General features: G+C 37.2%; 1 protein-coding gene across 3 annotated transcripts in view; it reads left to right on the top strand.

Moving 5' to 3' along the window:
- LOC139955968 (uncharacterized) overlaps nucleotides 1-15,585 on the top strand; it is a 595,985-nt gene that overhangs the window by 538,714 nt on the left and 41,686 nt on the right. For 2 of the 3 annotated variants that reach the window (XM_071955174.1, XM_071955173.1), the window contains 4 exons: nucleotides 8,559-8,900; nucleotides 10,371-10,631; nucleotides 12,333-12,467; nucleotides 14,091-14,246. The exons of the other annotated variant lie outside the window; for it this stretch is intronic. In XM_071955174.1, coding sequence (XP_071811275.1) covers nucleotides 8,559-8,900; nucleotides 10,371-10,631; nucleotides 12,333-12,467; nucleotides 14,091-14,246 — 894 coding nt within the window. The remainder of the gene's footprint in view (nucleotides 1-8,558; nucleotides 8,901-10,370; nucleotides 10,632-12,332; nucleotides 12,468-14,090; nucleotides 14,247-15,585) is intronic. 3 annotated transcript variants of the gene reach the window in all.

The raw sequence follows: 15,585 nt of genomic DNA, 5'->3' as shown, positions 1-15,585 counted from the left end.
AATGACCAGGCTGGTTGGGCGAAATGGTAAGGTTGGGCGAAATGGCAGTTGGGCAAAATGGTTGTTGGGCGAAGTGACCTGCTTCCCTCATGAAAGACAGGTCTCTGTTGAGACCAGTCCCGTATGCTCAAAGCTGTAGTAACGATCTGATTTCTTGGTTGCTTCTTTTTTGGCATGTTGAAAAGTTAATAGTTAAGTTATATAAAATGCTACATTTAAGATGGCTTCCCTGTAGATGAACACTTTAATCTCCCAAACCGTTATTTTTTTTTTATATTATTATCCAGTGAAAACATCTTCAAATTTAACCCAACAAAAAAAAAAGGAAAAAATGCCTGCCACTCTTGCAAAAATTCTTTGGTTTGTGAGCTGCCCTTTTAGTACTTTAAGTTCTTTGCTTCACTAGCCTGGCCAATATGGATAGCTTTCTTGAGAGAGAGGTCCTCTTCCACAAGACGATGTCAATGAATTTGTTCATCAATGAACCCACACATGATCCTGTCACGTGTGAGACCTTATGCTAAATTTTAAAATGTACAATGTTTTTGCCTTGTTGCACAAGTCAGTGGTCTATCCGCTCATTCACCTCATTGATATTAATTTATACTAGTTTCTCTATTTGACATTGATTTGTTGGTTTAAATTTGCTCATATAAAGTGCTCTCAGATATTCTTTCATGTAAAGTGCTATATCGATGTGTTATATATATATATATATATATATATAGACAGTAATTAATAAATCTATATATTATCAAGTGAAAACATTTAAAAATTCACCCACTGAAAATGCCTGCCACACTTGAAGCGATTGTTTGTCAGGTACCCTACTAGTACTTGCTTAATAGAAAAAAAAAGTTTTATTACATTTAAGTTCTCTGCTTCACTAACCTGTCAATTATGGATAACTTGTTGAGAGAGAGAGATCTCCAAGAAGATGTCAATTAATTTGGTCATGAAACACACTATTCTCTCACATGGGTCAATCCATGCCAAATCAACAGATTTTTGGGTCGATTCCACGTCGACCCTCTCAGAATCGCCTGAAATTGATATGGTGTCTTGCCATATGTCTCAAAGGATGAAATTGGGCAAAAAAAAAATTTAAAAAATTTTCGTTGCTAGGATACGGCCCCGCCTAGCAACCAAATCCAGATTGCATTTTAAGAGCACTTAATTTGTGTCAAGTTTGGAGGCATTTTTTGCATAAATGTAAAGTATTTTATGTCTCATATTGCAGATATTGTGGAAGACATGTGGCCAGTCTTCGAATTTAGCTAATTTTGAGGAAAATTTACGGTCTCAATTTTTCGTAACAAGTAATTAAAATGGCAGAAAATGAGATAGGGGTCTCTTCTGGCCCTACTTTGAGTGTGCTCTATATTCACAAGCAAGGGCATGTTTGAGTTTTAATTTCCATAGCATCCTTGTCCAGTGGTAGTTGTACGGGAAAAGTGCAAAAAAAAAGTCAAGCGGGTCGTACGTTTTACGAACAGCGCCCTCAAACTTAAGAAATCTCACTTCTGGCCCTAATTGGGGGTCCATTTTGGGCCTGTGGGTATTTTTTTTTTTTTTTTTTTTAAATAGCATTTTTCAGGAGCGTATTGACCCTATTTTTAAAAACTCAAGTCAAAAAGTTGTGTATTTTGTGTTATCTACTCAAATTTACGACTCGAAAATTGCGAAAATCACTTCGTTCATATGTATGAAAATGCTTGCACAAGCCGATTTGAGTAATTCAAATGACAACAACTTCTTAGCATTAGCATACAGGTGCTTAACAATTAGAAGGGTGGTCCACTAGCATAAGGACTACAAATAATCTGCATTTTCAGGGTCATATGCCCAATGATGCCTGTGAACAGCGCCCTCAAACATCACATTTTACCAATATTTTGGGCTATTTTGGGCATTTCAAGGTCAAATTTGGTCACAATTACAAGTTTTTTTTTTTTGGTTTTTAATACAAAACTAGTAAGATATGTATAGTTATGATGCAAAGAATGAGCTAAAACATCTTTTATATTAGTTATTCTGATGAGCAGCTTAAAGTGGCGTATATGTGAGTTACATCAGCTCTACAGAAACATGCTTGCGAGGGCAAACAGTGGTAACATTGTATCTTCATTCAAGGAGATGTTAAACAACATTAGAAACTATTGAAATGTATTTATTAAAAGTGTTCTGTCTAATACTCTTTGACTCCCTCTCACCCCCAACCCCCCCCCCCCCCCCCGCCCAGCATGCACCCTCCCCATAGTGCACTATGCAGATTTGTATACACACAGTATGTGACTGACTTTTACTGCATAGAGACTGCATAAACATGCATTCAAGGTATACTGAATTATTTGGTATGGTAATCTTCTGCTTCAAATTGTCTCTTTGCATGTAACCCACCCCTCCCAGCCACATCCTCAACCCAACCCTATATCAGAATAGTAAATTGTGAACCAGTGCGTACAGTGTGCACTATATATGTGTGTACATGTTCAGTACAGTGTTATTTTACACCAAGCATATAAATACACACTGTCCACAATCATGTACAGTACACACTGTGTACTGGTCATTCCATTCAATACTGTGCATATCAATGTCATTTTAAACATTTGAAATGTAGTGTATGCTTTTGCTAATTCAATAAATTAAAAGACTTTTAATAATTTATAAGGAATGTTTAACCAGTACATAAATGTGCAGTGTGTATACTGTACATGATTTTGGACAATGTTTATTTAAAAGTGCTTGGTGAAAAATAACACTGTACTGAACATGTACACACATATATAGTGCACACTGCATAGTGCATACTGTGCATATTTCAATGTCTTTTTAAATATTTGCAATGAAGTGTATGCATTTGCTAATTCACTAAATTAAAAGACTTTTAATATTTTAAAAGGAATTTTTAACCAGTACATACATGTACAGTGTGCATACTGTACATGATTTTGGACAGTGTGTATTTAAATAGTACTTGGTGTAAAATAACACTGTACAGAACATGTACACACATATATAGTGCACACTGTATGCACTGGTTCACATTCATTTTCTATTCTGATATAGGGTTGGGTAGAGGATATGGGTGGGAGGGGTGGGTTACATGCATACAGACACTTTTAAGTAGAAGATTACTATACCAAAACATTCAGTATATATGCATGTTTATGCAGTCTCTATGCAGTAAAAGTCAGTCACATACTGTATGTATACAAATCTGCATAGTGCACTATGGGGAGGGTGCTGGGCAGGGGGGGGGGGGTTGGGGGTGAGAGGGAGTCAAAGAGTATTAGACAGGGACACTTTTAATAAATACATTTCAATAATTTCTAATATTGTTTAACATTTCTTTGAATGAAGATACAATGTTACCACTGTTTGCCCTCGCAAGCATGTTTCTGTAGAGCTGATGTAACTCTCATATACGCCACTTTAAGCTGCTCATCAGAGCATTAATAACTAATATAAAAGATGTTTTAGCTCATTCTGTGCATCATAACTATACATATCTTACTAATTTTGTATTAAAAACCGAAAATAAAACTTTTAAATGTGACCAAATTTGACCTTGAAATGCCCAAAATAGCCCAAAATATTGGTAAAATGTGATGTTTGAGGGCGCTGTTCACAGGCATCATTGGGCATATGACCCTGAAAATGCAGTTTATTTGTAGTCCTTATGCTAGTGGACCACCCTCCTAATTGTTAAGCACCTGTATGCTAATGCTAAGAAGTTGTTGTCATTTGAATTACTCAAATCGGCTTGTGCAAGCATTTTCATACATATGAACGAAGTGATTTTCGCAATTTTCGAGTCGTAAATTTGAGTAGATAACACAAAATACACAACTTTTTGACTTGAGTTTTTAAAAATAGGGTCATTACGCTCCTGAAAAATGCTATTTAAAAAAAAAAAAAAAAATACCCACAGGCCCAAAATGGACCCCCAATTAGGGCCAGAAGTGAGATTTCTTAAGTTTGAGGGCGCTGTTCGTAAAACGTACGACCCGCTTGACTTTTTTTTTGCACTTTTCCCGTACAACTACCACTGGACAAGGATGCTATGGAAATTAAAACTCAAACATGCCTCTGCTTGTGAATATAGAGCACACTCAAAGTAGGGCCAGAAAAGACCCCTATCTCATTTTCTGCCATTTTAATTACTTGTTACGAAAAATTGAGACCGTAAATTTTCCTCAAAATTAGCTAAATTCGAAGACTGGCCACATGTCTTCCACAATATCTGCAATATGAGACATAAAATACTTAACATTTATGCAAAAAATGCCTCCAAACTTGACACAAATTAAGGGCTCTTAAAATGCAATCTGGATTTGGTTGCTAGGCGGGGCCGTATCCTAGCAACGAAAATTTTTTAAATTTTTTTTGTGCCCAATTTCATCCTTTGAGACATATGGCAAGACACCATATCAATTTCAGGCGATTCTGAGAGGGTCGACGTGGAGCCCACTGTTGATTTGGCATGGATTGACCCACATGTGAAACCTCATGTTAAATTCCGCTCATTCCCCTTTTGGTCCCGTGTATTAAATAAATGCCTTTCCTAGGTGATGTTCTTTCTACTGGCACAAAACTAACCAAGTTTCATCTTCAGCAGTCACCCATTGCAAAGTGTTATATATTTCTAATGCATCTTCTCCAGCAGTAAAAATAAATTCAACACTCATAATTGCATCTGTTTTGCTATCAATGCCATTGGTGGCTATATATAAAAGAAAACTGTGTTTCCATGTGCTCAAGTTTTCTGCCAGATTCCAATTAAGACACAGCTGGCCTGGTTGCCCTAGTTGACAATAATTTGCACAATATTTTATATGTAACAGGAACAACAGATAGTGGAACAACACCTGTTTCAGCTGTATCTACTGATACACCAGCCAGTCTAGTTCCTGAAGATGCAACAGGAACAACAGGTATTAGAGCAGCACCTGTTTCAGCTGTATCTACTAATACACCAGCCAGTCTAGTTACTGGCAATACAGCAGGATCTACAGTTAGTGGAGTAACCCCTGTCTCATCTGTATCTACAGATACATCAGCCAGTCCAGTTACTGATGGTACAACAGGAGCAACAGGTAGTGGAGCAACTCCTGTCTCATCTGTATCTACAGATACATCAGCCAGTCCAGTTACTGATGGTACAACAGGAGCAACAGGTAGTGGAGCAACTCCTGTCTCATCTGTATCTACAGATACATCAGCCAGTCCAGTTACTGATGGTACAACAGGAGCAACAGGTAGTGGAGCAACTCCTGTCTCATCTGTATCTACAGATACATCAGCCAGTCCAGTTACTGATGGTACAACAGGAGCAACAGGTAGTGGAGCAACTCCTGTCTCATCTGTATCTACAGATACATCAGCCAGTCCAGTTACTGATGGTACAATAGGAGCAACAGGTAGTGGAGCAACTCCTGTCTCATCTGTATCTACAGATACATCAGCCAGTCCAGTTACTGATGGTACAACAGGAGCAACAGGTAGTGGAGTAACCCCTGTCTCAGCTGTATCTACAGATACATCAGCCAGTCCAGTTACTGATGGTACAACAGGAGCAACAGGTAGTGGAGCAACTCCTGTCTCATCTGTATCTACAGATACATCAGCCAGTCCAGTTACTGATGGTACAACAGGAGCAACAGGTAGTGGAGCAACTCCTGTCTCATCTGTATCTACAGATACATCAGCCAGTCCAGTTACTGATGGTACAACAGGAGCAACAGGTAGTGGAGCAACTCCTGTCTCATCTGTATCTACAGATACATCAGCCAGTCCAGTTACTGATGGTACAATAGGAGCAACAGGTAGTGGAGCAACTCCTGTCTCATCTGTATCTACAGATACATCAGCCAGTCCAGTTACTGATGGTACAACAGGAGCAACAGGTAGTGGAGTAACCCCTGTCTCAGCTGTATCTACAGATACATCAGCCAGTCCAGTTACTGATGGTACAACAGGAGCAACAGGTAGTGGAGCAACTCCTGTCTCATCTGTATCTACAGATACATCAGCCAGTCCAGTTACTGATGGTACAACAGGAGCAACAGGTAGTGGAGCAACTCCTGTTTCATCTGCATCTACAGATACATCAGCCAGTCCAGTTACTGATGGTACAACAGGAGCAACAGGTAGTGGAGCAACTCCTGTCTCATCTGTATCTACAGATACATCAGCCAGTCCAGTTACTGATGGTACAACAGGAGCAACAGGTAGTGGAGCAACTCCTGTCTCATCTGTATCTACAGATACATCAGCTAGTCCAGTTACTGATGGTACAACAGGAGCAATAGGTAGTGGAGCAACTCCTGCCAGTCCAGTTAGTGGATTTAATCGCTCAGGTATGTTTTTATAAGATAAAGATAGGGGCAGTGGCGGAGCTAGGGTTATTGGCACGGGGACGAGAATGGTCTGTAGGGGCGCTTTTGACACTATCTTAGCGGAGTGCCACCACAGTTTGGCGCGGAGCATACAGAAATTTTTTGAATAAAGATATTCCCTAAATCGCCGGAAATGACCCTTTCCGGGCCTTGGTAATTTGCATATAACTCTGGCTGGGCATCAGTCTCAAATCGAAACATACCGATTTAAAATGACATATACCAATTTTCTTAGACTTATACCAGTTTATAGCAGCTTAAATTGACTCTAACCGATAAAAATTGACATCGATTAAAACTGGTAGATGTCGATTTAAATTTTCTTTTACCTGCAGTTTAAATCGACATATTGATTTAAATCGACAACTACGAGATTAAATTGATGATATGTCAAATTACATTGGTGTTTGTCATTTAAAATCAACATATACCAATTTAATTCGATTTTTACAGTTCAAAATCATCATATACCGAATTGACATATACTTATTGAAATGGATGATACCTAAAACGAATTGGTATATGTGAATTTAAATCGACATCTACCAGTTTAAATGGATGATATGTCAAATTAAATTGGTAGAAGTCAATTTCCTTCGACTTTTAACAGTTTCTAGCAGCTTAAGTTGACTTCTACTGATTTAAATTGACTTATCATCGATTTAGCTCATTAACATATTGCAAATCCCTATTTTGATGATGATGAAACTGAAGATGCACTTGATGTTTAAACACACAGTATCTGAAGAGCGTAAGTTGTGCATATTTTGGGCGAAAGAAGCGTTTATGCCTAAAGATTTTTTATGTGTATTTAGCTTTACGTACAATATGTGCGCAAATAACGCTCAGTGTGCATACCAACTTTTATGTAAGGGAACTTAAATATTCAATATAATCAATAACAATGGGGCTTAATAACAACAAGTGTAAACATCAACTTTAATATGTACGTGCCAAATCTACAATAGTACATTAACAGGGAAATTCCTCTGCTAGCACACTGACTACTTCAGCCCATGCACAACTACTTACTTAGATCACAGGTTGCCATGACAACTAACACTTTTGTCAGGCTGTACGCCCTAAGCATTCCCTGGGTTTAACAGTCTGGTCAGATGGAGTCTGTACCAATTACGAGTGACTAAGACTATCTAGTGAACGCCACAGATCACTGGTAAACTGGCCTTCTTATAGAGCCAAGGGCAAGAGTATCCTAAGATAACACAACTCCCTGCCCAGCTCAAATATAGGGGATACAGATGATCAGCTTATGGTTATGGGGGACACAGTAACATCATACTTAACAACAACTAAAACACCAGGTGTAAACAACTTAGTGATTGTAGTCACAGGAAATGAGCTCATAAACAAGAGGTGCACACAATGGTCACCTATTTGCAGAAGATCTCTATCTTCTGGGAAAAGCTTAGCCCTTGTATTCTTTGTACTCTTCTTGGTTCACATGGAGAATAAAGCAATGTCATTCCAAGAATAAAGGTATTGTCATGCCAACATCCTGCAATGAAATGACAGGCTGTCGTACTCCATGAGCACCAAGAATTTATAGGGGGCACCTATCACAGGGAGGGGAAAATCTAACTTCTAGTCGGTGCAATCTTAATGAAACAATTAGGGTTGCACTACACAAGCCTGTGTATTGACTCAATTGATTGTTGATAAACAAAACTATCTTTGCTCATTTTTTGCCAAAGGTTTATTCCTGTGAATATTCCTCAGAATATCAATGATGTGATCTTAGCTGGGGAACTGGTCAAAACACAAAAGACATGCTGCCTTGACAGATATCAGCATGTGTGTGTTTATCATACAGTGTTAATAGTTTGTATTGTTTTGACTATGCAATGGCCATATTAGTTAGTTAGTATTACCAAGCTAGTCTATATCCTCAACTTGGAAAGTGATAGCTATGATTCCACAGTTGCAGTTTTTGTGACTCAAATCATGTTTATTCGATAGTCACAAGTAATGGTGTCATATGGATGGTTATATATGGTGATATTTCTCCACAATATTTGATAATTCTATTCATAATTATCATTATTCATCTCTAATTCATTGAAGCTTGTTGGCTCAGAGTCTCCTGCAGTCTTTGTGAAATTGTTAAGCATGTGTCATGTTATTTCCTGTTACCAGATGAGTTTAATCCTCAGTATGTTGCTGTTGTAAGGAGTCCTGTAGCAACCACAACAAATCCAACTACCATTGAAGTATACACAGGTGGTTCCCAAACAGCCAATGTAACATTTGATAAAGCAGTGCTTCTTCCAGGTGGGGCAGATTCTCCAGGTTATATGTTTACTCTCAATAGTCCTAGAGTACCAGATGAAGCAATGACAAACATCAGCAGTGAACCTGCTACTCTTACCCTACCTACTACCATGATTGAAGCTGCAAGGACTGGTATCTACACCATCACGGTAACAGATGTTGGAAGCCCAGCTGTTGCATGGAGGGTCTTAGTGACAAATGAAGCAGGTATGTGAGGGTATATGTGAAGTGAAACAAATTAGTAGGAGGGACAGGACCATACAATAGGACAAGATGTTGCACCCATACCTTGCTATAGACACAGTACAGATTAACTGTTTGAAGAAGTCTATAAGACAAATCACCCATCTTTACATACACCATCATGCAAGGGAAAGCTACTACCTTCATGTAGAGAAGGATATACTTTATACACAAATATCACTCACAGTAAAGCCTTGTAGATATGTCATGGAAGTTATTGACTATGCATTACATCACTGAGGAAAGCTAATTAAATACCGCTGTGAAGGCTTAAAGAATCCTCCAATCTATTGTTCTCCAAACGTGTCATCAGATTTGATGATGTAATGAAATATATATGATTGTTCTACAAGATATGTCCATATATAGGCATGCATTAGTTATTATATGCCATACATATGCTATCCTTGTTTGCTAAAACTGCAACATAACTCCATTGATGCCTGTCAGTTCAGTAAGCTACTGTCCATTGGTGCTCAAATTGGGGATATTGTCTGCCTGGTGAGGGGTGGGAGGTGGGAAGCAAGGGACGAGTTCTTTGTTGCCATGAGATCTTGTAATGGTTTACTGTAGGTTCTTTGGTTATTTTGACATGATCCGACCATAAGGCTTTTCACTTCCAATGACCTTTGACTTCTTATATTTCACACTATGACATCATCACACATTGAGGCTCAACCACTTGCATGCATACATCTGCAAGTGTGAAATCTGTCAACCTTGCAGTTGGGGAGAAGTTATGCACGTACCTTTTCTTTCTACAAATTTGGTCAAGTTTGGCCTTTGGCGAGCTCCAATACATACATTCCCTTTATTGAATTAAAAATAGCTTGCTGTTTATTATGGAGATGGTCATGTGAGGTCAGCAAAGGTCAAATCTGAAACCTTGCAAACACGTATCTCTAGAATGGAAATGTGCTTGCATCTCATGTAAATATCACATATCACAAGATCACTATGAAATTTTGTAAGCATATCTGAAGAAGGAATTTATCCTTTTTATATCAGATTCTTAAAAACTTGTTATGTTATCGCAACCTGAATGTATTTTTTTCATTTCTGTTTGGTAGTTTAGATGTTGACTTTTGAGTGTGTGAGGTCTAACAACCCATTCAGGGCATACACCTACCAACTGTTAAACTTCATTGATCTTAATCTTTAGAATGAATTTGTGAAACTTTTTCTTGATGCACACACACAGGCAAGTACCCACACAAGTTCATCTGCATACCTGCTTCAATTTTTGTTGCCTGATCATTAAGCAAGTACTTAAACTAAAATAATCAAAAATTGAAGAAACACATATTTGAGATTGAAGACAGATTTACCAATGTACATGGCAATAATTGCAGCAAAATAATAGTTACAAAAATTTGTTAACTACAACAGACTGTGTGCTGGTATCACTACCTAACGGTCTTAATTTCTTCTCAGCAACTATTAAAGCTTTGGAATATTCCACTGGTGCATCAATGGGCGATAGCGTGACTGTCATGGTTGAGTCAAGCGTAGATACAGCAACGCTTCGTTGGAGGAGAGATGGAGTTAGGAATCCAGACGGGTCAACAGGCAGCTCTTGTGTGGGAAAGACATCTTGTGGTGATGCTAGTGCTTTGAAATCTGTTGTCTTTGAGAGCTATGAAAGTGGTCAATACAATAATCAAGTCCATGCCATCATGAATGTTATTGTCAGAGGTGGGTATTTTTGTCTTTCATGCTTGTGTCTACTATCCAATGTAGTATTCCTCATTACAATACTTATAACACTGAATGGATATTTAATAAAATAAAATCCAGTTTCTTAAGGAGACACTATCCCAAGCATCTTCAATGGCTTAAATGACAGGAATAATTGTGAAAACGTTGTGTAGAACGCTTAGAAAAATCATGTTAGCGCTTTCGTTAATCTCTGATGTCGTAGTTCCACTAAAATCTAAAACATATAACTCTCTCTTTGTTTTCGTTTTTGTATAATTTCTTGCTGAACTGAGGTGAAAGGAGTCTATGGGATGGTGATGCTATGTGTTTGTGTGTGATGTAATGTGGAGAATATCACCTGCAGCTTGGTAGAGACGGTACTATTGTTGCCCCTGGGAAAAATGATTTGGAAGGCTATTTCAGAAGCCTAAATCCAAGAAGCTCCACTCAAATATATGATTCAAACATTCTGTTGATTAAAAGATGAATTCTCTCTGTGATAAAATTAAAAGATCAATTAAATGCTGTAAAATTACTTGATGATACATTGTGTGAAGTATTTCATGTAAGAATGTAGTATAGGATGAGATACTGATATAACTAAAGTGTGTATATAGGCAAACAGTTTAGACTGACTGTTGAGTATACTGACATCTTCATGACTGACACAATTCTTTAAATGTACTTATCTCGTTTACTCAGTTTTGGTTCAGATAACATTCATTAAGATATCCAAATGACATGTGTATACGTGAATGTTTGTATAGTACGCTTTGCTCATAACATGATTTCAAGATCTAAAATATAAAATGGATCTCTTTTGGATAATACAGATACCCTAAAATAACTAGATAAAGTGCAAAATGTCAGGGTATAAGGCTGACTGGGTAGAAGAATGTTAACAAAGTCATATTGTTAACAAATTATTTAAATTTGGTTTGTAGCACCTTGAGACTTGCATAACATCAAGGATAGCATGCTGTATGTTTAACATTTGGTCTGTCGAGCTTTGGTCTGTCTGTAGAGTCTTTTAAATAAATCAAGGATAGTATGTTGTTGTTTAAGATTGGGTATGTAGACCCTTTGCATCAAATCAAGGATAACATGTTTTATGTTTAAGATTTGGTCCGAAGAGTCTATGCATTACATGAATAATAGCATGTTGTATGTCTATATAGCTTTGGTATGTAATACCTTTAAATTAAATCAAGGATAGCATGTTGCATGCTTAAATTTTGGTTGGTACAAAACCTTTGCATTGCACCAAGGATAGCATCATTTAGGTTTAGGTTTTTCAGTAGAGGCATTGTATTATATGGAGGATATGATGTTTATGAATTGATCTGTATAACCTTTGTATTAAATCATGCACAATATGTCTTATGTTTGGATTAATTTGGTAGCTAGAACATTTGTATTACATCAAGGATAGCATGATATATGTTTAAATACAGTGGATACAATAACACTTTTCTATACATCGTGAATAACATGCTAAGGTCTGGAGAAACTTTGTATTGCATAAAGGATACGATGTTGTCTGTTAAAGATTTGGTCTGAAAAACCTTTGTATTTCCAATACTTCATGAAGAACAAAATGTATGAAAACAAGAAAGTACAAAATGTATGCACTAAATTAATCTCTGCAAATTGATTCATCAATGATACTGATATATTTTTCACTCCTTTACATTTAAGAATGTCCAGAGAACATGTGGAGTCCACCTGACTGTACTAATACATGTGAACCTTGTATCAACGGAGGAGTTTGCTCAGATTTAACTGGTCTGTGTCTTTGTCCTCCTGGATTCAGTGGAAACAATTGTGAAAATAGTAAGTTTCTTAGCTAAATTGTCTTAACAATTAACAATGCATGATTTTCCTGTTACTGTAAGTACCTTCACCCTCAAGCAGTTTACTTTGCAAAGAATTGCTGAATCAACACTGATTAATAATGTTCTCTTCATTTTCACCTCTTGTAGTAAAGAAATGTTAAGGATGATACCATAATCAATCAATCAATAAACATGTAACTAGATGCTCTCAATGTTTGTTATGGTTTACTAAGATTAATTGTACTAATTCAAGTTTGATCATCAGCTGGATTCGGGAAATAATATCAACATTAAGAGACATTCACTTGTATTGTAAGTATTAATTTTGAATTAACCTCAATCTTATCAGCTGTTGATGGTAACATGTCTCTGGCCAGTTTGTGTCACCGATCTGGTATTTGTTGTCAGAAATCTTGTCAACATTAATTCTAACTTTACTGCTTATTAGTGAAGCAAAACCCAGATAGCGAGAGATATTACAGATTTAAGTACCTTCGCCTCTGCCAGACAAGGTTTGCAGGAGAAAATGACAGCCATTCCGGAGGTCAACAGACAAAACACAATAAACAATCTCTTTGGTCAAATTTGGACACATGAAAATATGTTGCAAGGAATCGGGATGCCAGATGGAATAAATGGCTAACATGAAATTCTTCAAAATGAAATTCAAACCTTCTTACTCACCAGGGGCAACAGTCTCAGCCAATACAGTAATATTACAGATAATCACTCTTACACAAAAACAATGTGAAATACATAGAAGAAATTACAATAACCCAACAAGCAATACTAGTGTTCATGACAGCTCTGAATACAAACCAAACGGTATAATGAACACAGTACATCTCTTTCACACTAAGTTAATAATTTTTGACAGTGTTCAAATACAACTCGCGGTGACACAGCAAAACTAAACCAATATAACACTGCACTATGCTCAACTGGTGATTTTTTTTTTATCTTACACATTTAACTGGTGAGGTATTCTGCTCATTGGCTTCTATAATAGCTTGGGAGTAAAACGTTAAAGACCTCAATGGTCTCGTACATCTTGTCTTGCTAACTTGGGTTGGCTTCCCACCACCAGTGCTCACTATCAATATTACCGCCATATTATATATACCTATTTGCTTGTTTCCAATCAATATCATCAAGTAATTTAACAACATTTAGTTGAACTTATAATTGTATCAGGGAGAGAATAAATCATATCCTAATCAATTGAATGTTTTAATCATATATTTGATTGAAGCTTCTTGGATTTAGGCTTCTGAAATAGCCTACCAAATAATTTCCCCAGGGGCAACGATAGTACCATCTCTACCAAGCTGCAGGGGATATTCGCCATATTACAAAGGCGAGTGTAGTGTTAGCTCAGTGGTTAACGCCGGTGCCTGTCAATCATAAGGTCCCGAGTTGGAGTCACTCAAAGATTAATGTTTGTCGTCCAGTCGCAGAGTTGTTGACAATTGACAATTCATAATCATGGACGTTAAATATGAATCTTAGAGACTGACTTCGGTCAGCTTGAGGCTTTGATAAGCCAATGATGGCCTCTTCACGAGTTCCTGCTTGCAGGAGGATCTAAATTACCTAAATACATACATATTTTCATCAACAGTTCATGGCAGGAATGTCTTTGGTCAGAATGCTGAGTATAAATGTGATGATTCTGGTGATGACCATGCTGATGGATGTCAGGGTGCAATCATCTGTTATCCTGATCCTCTTGGCTGTTTCTGCCCTGCTGGCTATAAAGGACTAAACTGTACAGAAGGTATCAATAATACTGTGTTTATAAGAAAATATGACAAACAGATTGTTGAGTCTATTAGAATAGTCACCAATAAAATTGCTAAGAGTAAATGATAGGCTGTAGATACAGACTCTATATCGATGAGGTCTTCCTTTCTTTGTATCATGTTTAAATTATTTTCCTGTTATATGTTTCGATTTGGAAATATTAATGTTAATCATACTAGCAAAACGTGTGTGAGCTGCTCAAAAACTGTTGTTAACAACACTTTTGGTTTATGAACATCAAGTCAGGGTATCTGGTAAGCTATATGTGTTGAAATGAACATACATGTCATATTACTTAATTTATACACTGTAAGCTTTTTTTTCTGATTTGGTATCTTTGTTGCTGAAACATGGTAATAAATATATTGAAATTTTGGTTCTGACGGTTAATTTGCACTTTATATTTATTTGAAGAAGCTTCCCAAAAGGAAGATATTACATTGATATTGTTAAGTGATAACATTGCATTTTAATTATCCTTTTCTATCTGAATTTTTTAACGATTCATAAAATGGCAAGAAGCTATACCCGTTTATCTTTCAATGCTGACAATAGTTTCAATGGGGTTAGTGGTGTCATCATTCAATAGACTCCATTTGTGGCTTCTGGTTTTGGTAGAGAGAGCTTCCTGATATTTGAAATAAGGGAGATCACCCAATTATCCATTCTGTAAAATCGGAAGAAATGTCACTTTTATGACTAGGTACTGTACCTTGTAGGAAGTTTGTTGACTTTCATTGATAGTATACATTCTATCACTTTGCACATTACAGGTCTCTCAGAAAGATTATTTTAGCAATGTAGATCATATCTGGAATGTGTGCTCTTTAGTTTTCTGATATCACAACCATGTTTCAGTACTTCATCAGTGTCACAAGTAAAGGAGTAATCCCCCACCTGGACACGTCTCAATCTGCTTAGCGTTCGACACCCGAGACGAATGACATAAATAAATGACAGACCACCAAGAATTTTGCGAAATGAAACATATAATTTATTTACAACTCGACCAATGACTTTTTGGTCTCGACAAAAGAAACATATAAATACCCAACACAAAAATACACACGTCGGTTAGCATTCGCTAACCCGACTAACCCTTCCAAACAACTCTACTAAGGATTTGCCCTATCGCTTAATTTTTCCCTATCGCTTAGATTTCTTCTCTATCGCTTAGATTTCTTCTCTATCGCTTAGATTTCTTCTCTATCGCTTAGATTTCTTCTCAATCGCTTAGATTTCTTCTCTATCGCTTAGATTTCTTCCGGCTGGTACCCTGCAGGAAGCTCCAGACGGTACGGCGAGCCCCTCAC

Source organism: Apostichopus japonicus, chromosome 2, assembly GCF_037975245.1.
Source record: "Apostichopus japonicus isolate 1M-3 chromosome 2, ASM3797524v1, whole genome shotgun sequence".
Taxonomy (NCBI): domain Eukaryota; kingdom Metazoa; phylum Echinodermata; class Holothuroidea; order Aspidochirotida; family Stichopodidae; genus Apostichopus; species Apostichopus japonicus.
Note: the sequence above shows the minus strand (reverse complement) of the source record. Positions and strands in the feature narration are given on the sequence as shown.